This window comes from Poeciliopsis prolifica, unplaced genomic scaffold, assembly GCF_027474105.1.
Source record: "Poeciliopsis prolifica strain line A6 unplaced genomic scaffold, Auburn_PproV2 SCAFFOLD018, whole genome shotgun sequence".
Lineage (NCBI taxonomy): Eukaryota > Metazoa > Chordata > Actinopteri > Cyprinodontiformes > Poeciliidae > Poeciliopsis > Poeciliopsis prolifica.
Genome location: NW_026562393.1, coordinates 192508 through 198340, shown reverse-complemented (window position 1 = coordinate 198340; position 5833 = coordinate 192508). Strand labels below are relative to the sequence as shown.

The following is a 5833-nucleotide window of genomic DNA, read 5'->3' as shown; positions in this document are numbered from 1 at the left end:
TCCGCCACCGACTTCCTCTGTGCGCAAGATATGACAGTTTAACGGCGCCCGTCACACACTGTCACCACCATAAAATTACCCCAAAATTCAGCCGGAGCCGGAGGCAGCGAGGGCGGCGGCGGCGGCGGCCAGGAGAAAAAGCCCAGACTGTCGCCGCATGTCTCTCTGTTTGCTCTGAGCGAGATCCTCCAAACTCAACACGGTCGCACATTCCTCTGTGTTTTTAGAAGCAATCTCTTGGTCGTCAGCAGCGTGCTGCTGCCTGCAAATGAGTGAATGTGTTTCAAAAAGGAACGCTTTATGTCAACTGCAAGTTATGCACGAGTAGGGGATTCAGTGAGAAATGAATCCCCTACTTTATTTTTCAGTCATTTGAGGCTAAATTGTCGGAGAGGTTTCTGTTTTCAGGGGGAGATTGTTGATTTAAGCCAGACGTAGGTTTTAGCGTGAACTATACAAATTAGAAAAACCAGGCGACATTTTGGCGTAACCCTGACTGCAAGATGGCAGCAGAAATGTTTCAAAAACAATACAAGACTTTACATGAGTTGAACACTTGTGAGCATTAAAACCTGAAGCAGTTTTAGGGGAATCCGTGTCCATGCGGACAAATTAGAACCAAATGAAATACTTTTTTTTTTTTTAAAAACAGCAACTAAAAGCTTTTTTGTTTAACAACCTGTCAGAATCAGAGAGAAACACAATTTGTGTGAAAACGGTTAAATCCTGTGATGAATTACCGTCTTCTGCAGGTCTTCCTTCGGTTAAGAGAAATGTTTTTAAAGGTCGCCCTTTAAAACTTTTTTTTTTTGTAACAAAAAACTGTGAATTTTCCAGCTGCTGCGTTCTCGTGTGATCGCTGACAATAAACAGGCGACTCGCTCTACCACTTTCAACTTCTGTCCTGTCTAAGTCTGGACAGGAGTTTCAAAGCCTACCAACATGGCTCCGTGCAAAAGGAGCCAGCAAGTATGGACGTTGTTGGCTGTCAAGTCATTGTTTCCACAACTCAGGTCTTATTCTCTGATCAGAAACTGTTTCTTTAAAGTATTTGTGTTTTTGAGCCTTAGCAGAACCTGAAGAATTGCACAAGCTGCAGAAAACTCTGAGATTATTAGATTAATATCAAGACACTTTCAGGTGGAGCTGGAACTCGCATCAACATTAATGCATTTCTGACTTAAACAAGCTCTCACGTCTTGCTGAAAAGTTACTTGTATGTCAATTTTGCCTTATTTTAAGCGCACTAAGATATTTCAGACGACCAAATGACCCGGACACACCGAACCTCCACTTGTTTCTACCTCCTCCTGATCCACTGATCGGTTATTTCCCGGCGACTTCATCCTTCCGTCGCTCCCAAAAGGAATCCGCCCGTGCGTAAAGTGCGCGGAGGTGTGGCTCGGTTTGGATGACATCAGCCTCCTCCTGCAGAATATGTGAGCGCAGCCGGAGTCAGATCGACTCAGTTCGGCTCCGGCAGGACCAAGGAGCCTCCAGCCACCATGGAGCCCAGAGCCCGGAGCTGATCCCGGACTTAGTCCTGGCTGGAGGTGGGTTGAACTCCCTCTTGGATTATCTTTTTTTTTTTTTTTTTTTTTTTTTTTTGTGGAGAAGACTGGTGAGGCTCTGTGGCGATCGGAACCAGACAGGGGGGATGGATCCCTCCCGCTGGCTCCTGCTGTTTCTCTCTCTGGCGCTCTGGATCCAGGACGGGATGTGCCAACACCTGAACCACTTCATCCGCCCCAGCCCCAGCGACTCCCTCCCCGTGGAGGTCCTGAAGGAGGAGCCGGACCCGCAGCTGGACCCGAAGGAGAAGGACCTGAACGGGACGGAGCTCCGGAGCCTCCTGGGGAGCCACTTCAACCCGGACTTCATGTCCGTGTCCCTGCCGGAGGACCTCTCCGAGGACGAGCCGGACCAGAGCCCGAAGCTCACCGGACCGATGCCGAAAGAGATCCGAACCCTGGAGCTGGAGGTGCTGTTCGGCAGGAAGCAGAAGGCGAACCGGAAGCTGCGCAGGATGCTCTGGGCCTACACGCTGTGTCCGGTGGTTTACGCGTGGACCGAACTGGGCTGGCGGTTCTGGCCGCGCTACCTGAAGGTGGGCAGCTGCTACAGCAAGCGGTCCTGCTCGGTTCCGGAGGGGATGACGTGCAAACCGGCCAAAGCGACTCACTTGACTTTCCTGAGGTGGCACTGCCCGCAGAAAAAGGCTCCGCAGAGATGCGCCTGGATCCACATCCAGTACCCGGTCATATCCGAGTGCAAATGCTCCTGTCCGAACTGAGGAGAACCGGATCCGGATCGGATCCGCAGAACTGTTCAAAAACAAAAAAAAATCTCAGAGGAGAATCGCTTTCTGCGTCTTCAGATTGCTGTACTATTACATCGGGACTAAACCTTATAAGTGATGGTCAGTTTTTGTTTTTGTTGTTGTTATTTTTTTAATAATCTCTGCTCTACTGGATTAATATAAATCATATGTGTTTCTTATTTATAAGACTGAGTTAAACTTCAGTTTTCAGGAAGATTGTCTTCATGGATTTTCTGAATTCATGGATGAATTCCCGTTTGAACCCAAAGCTGAATGAAATGTTCTCCCACTGTGGGATCAGATGATGGTCAGAAACTAACCATCTATCACCAGGAATTATTTGTAATCGAATTGTTGAACAGTCCAGGATGACACAACTGCAACTATACAGGAACAACAGAGTTCCTGTATAGTTTGAAATGGACAAAACTCATATGAATCAGAATTGGAATTAAATGTACAGAAATATTTTGATAACATTTGATCTATTTTGGCAAAACTGTGGTGTTTTAAATGCCATAAAAGAGAAGACATTCCCCTATTTTTGTGATGGGGTGTATGGGGGGATAAAATACTTAAAATAACTTTTAGAGAGAGATGTGAATTGTTTACAGTACTCCACATTTTTACAATAAATTCATAAATCTTGATATTTGTACCAAAGAAAGACACGTTTCTGTCATTTAACTTGTAAAGTACCCCAAAAATCAGATTTCTTCAATAAAAGGTTTTATAGCTATCAGTTGGAAAGTTGTCTGTTTTTAGCATTGATGTCCATCATTTTCAATACAAGTGACTTAAATGTCATTCATAACAAAATACTTCTGTGTCTCTAAAAGAAGATGTGCTATTTTCTCGTCTACAGTTGCTGCTTTACAAAAGATAATACTTTTTGCTTGCACGTTTTGTTCTTTAAATGTATTTTAAAACGGGCTACAATTTGACACCAAGCAGGACTGAAGCATCTTGGGGAGAAAAAACAATTTTATATGTTGTTTTTTTTTTTTTCATTTCAACCTAATAACGTTTTACCCTCCAGCGCTTTCATTCTGTAATTTTCTTCCAATTTCCTGAACTTGCGAATGACACAATATCAAAATGTGTTGTCATGGATTATTTCTTTCTTGTTTTCTGGAGTTTTCCAGGCTCAGATTCCCCAGACTTTTTTCGGTGAATTGTTGGCACAGTTTATGTCCTACTGCAAATATTTACACAAATGTTGCTCAAATTACTATTCATCTAAAAAAAAGAGGTATTCAAACCCCAGTGTTTCTGTAGTCAGACAGGAAAAATCTGACTTTAGGATTCAAATGTAATTAAATGTTTGTTGTTTTTTTAGTTTTTGCTACCTGCAGGTATCAAAATAAGTTTTGTGACTCAAATATTATAGTGCCAGTGCAGTCACCTGTTGAATGTTTTTTGTAACTTAAATGTTTGATTCTGGCAGAAAAATATATTTTTGATTACATATTTATACAGGATTTTATGGAAAACTAAACATTTTCAGGCAAGGTGTGCTCAATTTTGATATTTTACTCCATACTGCAGTTTTTGTTGTTTTTTTTTTCTTTTTGAACAACCATTAGACTAATTAATTAGCAATTAGTCCTACACATTGCACCAATAAATAAACATAAAGCAAAGAAGATACTACTGGTTTCTTCTTTCATCAGAAACTTTTTTTGTAAAATGTGAATGATTCCTTCAACAACAACATACTTACATGTAGCAACTTCCCTGAGGCATTCCATCTAAACATAAAAAAAAAGTTTAAAGAAAAATATAAAATTTTTATACAAAGTATTTTCACGTTGGTGGCACTGTTGCCTTGCAACAAGAAGGTCCTGGGTTCCATTCCCGGCCTAGTGTTTTTTTCTACGTGGAGTTTGTTCTCTCCTAGTTCCCCGGCTTCCTCCTACAGTCCAAGAACATGACTGTCAGGTTAACTGGTTTCTCTAAAGGTGTGAGTGTGTGTGTGTGTGCATGGTTGTTAGCCTTTGTTTTGCCCTGCGACAGACTGGCGACCTGCCCAGGGTGTACCCCGCCTCTCGCCTGAAACGTCTCTCTGGAGATAGGCACCAGCACCTCCCGACCCCACTAGGAGCAACGATGTAAGAAGATGAATTTAAAGTATTTACAAAATTATGAGAATTTCTGTCTCTCCCTTGTTTTCTGAGCTGTAACTGAAGCTTTGATGAATGCAAAACACACCGCAGGGTGCCAGGCTAACAACCCGTCACAAACCTGGGTCGGGTTCAGACAGACAGAATGAGTAAGACAGGTGAAGAATCAAGGCGTTTTCAGCGGAGTCCGTTCCACTCCAGTTCGTCTTCGGACTGAAGAAGACATGAACCAAAGCAGCAGACAGCAGTGTCTTCTGAAGACAGAAGACACAGCAGTGTCTTCTGAAGATACTGCTGTCAGAAGACACTGCAGTGTCTTCTGAAGACACTGCTGTCTGAGGAGATTCTCTTAACAGCACAGGGAACATCAGACAATCGAGGAGGCTTCCAAGTTTTCACCGCTTCTCTTTACTATTAATAAGCTTCCAGAAGCTGAGTGTGTCTGACGGCTGATAATGCTGTCTGATGACTCAGATCATATGCGCATGCCTCCACCTGTCTGCCACTGTAAAGGTGATCTGCAGAGAGCCCTGAAAGCCAGACGTGCCACTACGGTCTGCTGAAATGTGTGCCAACATACGCAACCTGCTGCCGTCAGGTAATACCAGTTAGTGACTGGGAGGCTGCTTGCGTGTGTGTGTGTGTGTGTGTGTGTGTGTGTGTGTGTGTGTGTGTGTGTGTGTGTGTGTGTGTGTGTGTGTGTGTGTGTGTGTGTGTGTGTGTGCGTGTGTGTGTGTGTGTGTGTGCATGTGTGGCAGGGAACGTTTGCGTGGATTTACAAAAAATTCCCGGTGGAGTGAATTCTGCAACTCTCACAAAATGTTTTAAATGTTTTTTAACTCAATGTCAAGCTGGGAAAGTATCAGCAATGACCTGAGGGAAGCTGCTGGGAGATGATTATCAGACAATTTCACTGGACAGTGGAACAAAAAATACATATTATGGCTAATAATCCCAGGAGTGGAGATCCTACTTGAAACATCCAAACTGAAAGATTCAGGATTGCCTTAATGAAGACACTGGCAGCAGTATAGGAGCTAACGTGGGCTGGTGGTTTGGACATCATGTCTGAGGCTCTCTGTTGGACGTACTTAGTGGTTTCTGTGTCAAACATAATTTTTTGGATGTGCCTTGTACGTTGGCTGGTGATCCTGATTGTTGTTCCCGGCCAAGAATCCCATTTAACCGGCTTCAGAGTTGATTTTAAACTTTTGGACTCATTCCCATTTTTTTTTACAGCCTTTTAAAGCTACCCGTTTTGTTCCTGAACAGGTCTGTCCAAGAAACTACAACATTAGAATTTTCTGAATAAAATTTCTGCCTCTGCCGTTCAGTCGTAGTGTGGGTCAAACGTAGCAAGTAGGCACATGTGGCCAACAAAGTTTGGGTT

General features: G+C 43.5%; 1 protein-coding gene across 1 annotated transcript; it reads left to right on the top strand.

The window, feature by feature from the left end:
* The first annotated feature begins 1226 nt into the window (after nucleotides 1-1226).
* On the top strand, nucleotides 1227-3041 carry nog3 (noggin 3). The gene has a single exon (XM_055042966.1). It carries the CDS (start codon nucleotides 1412-1414, stop codon nucleotides 2291-2293), a length of 882 nt encoding a protein of 293 aa, XP_054898941.1. The 5' UTR covers nucleotides 1227-1411; the 3' UTR covers nucleotides 2294-3041.
* Nucleotides 3042-5833: the final 2792 nt, after the last annotated feature.

What these genes read in the sequence shown, in the direction of transcription:
- nog3 (XM_055042966.1), top strand. Translation starts at nt 1,412, where the DNA reads ATGACATCAGCCTCCTCCTGCAGAATATGTGAGCGCAGCCGGAGTCAG.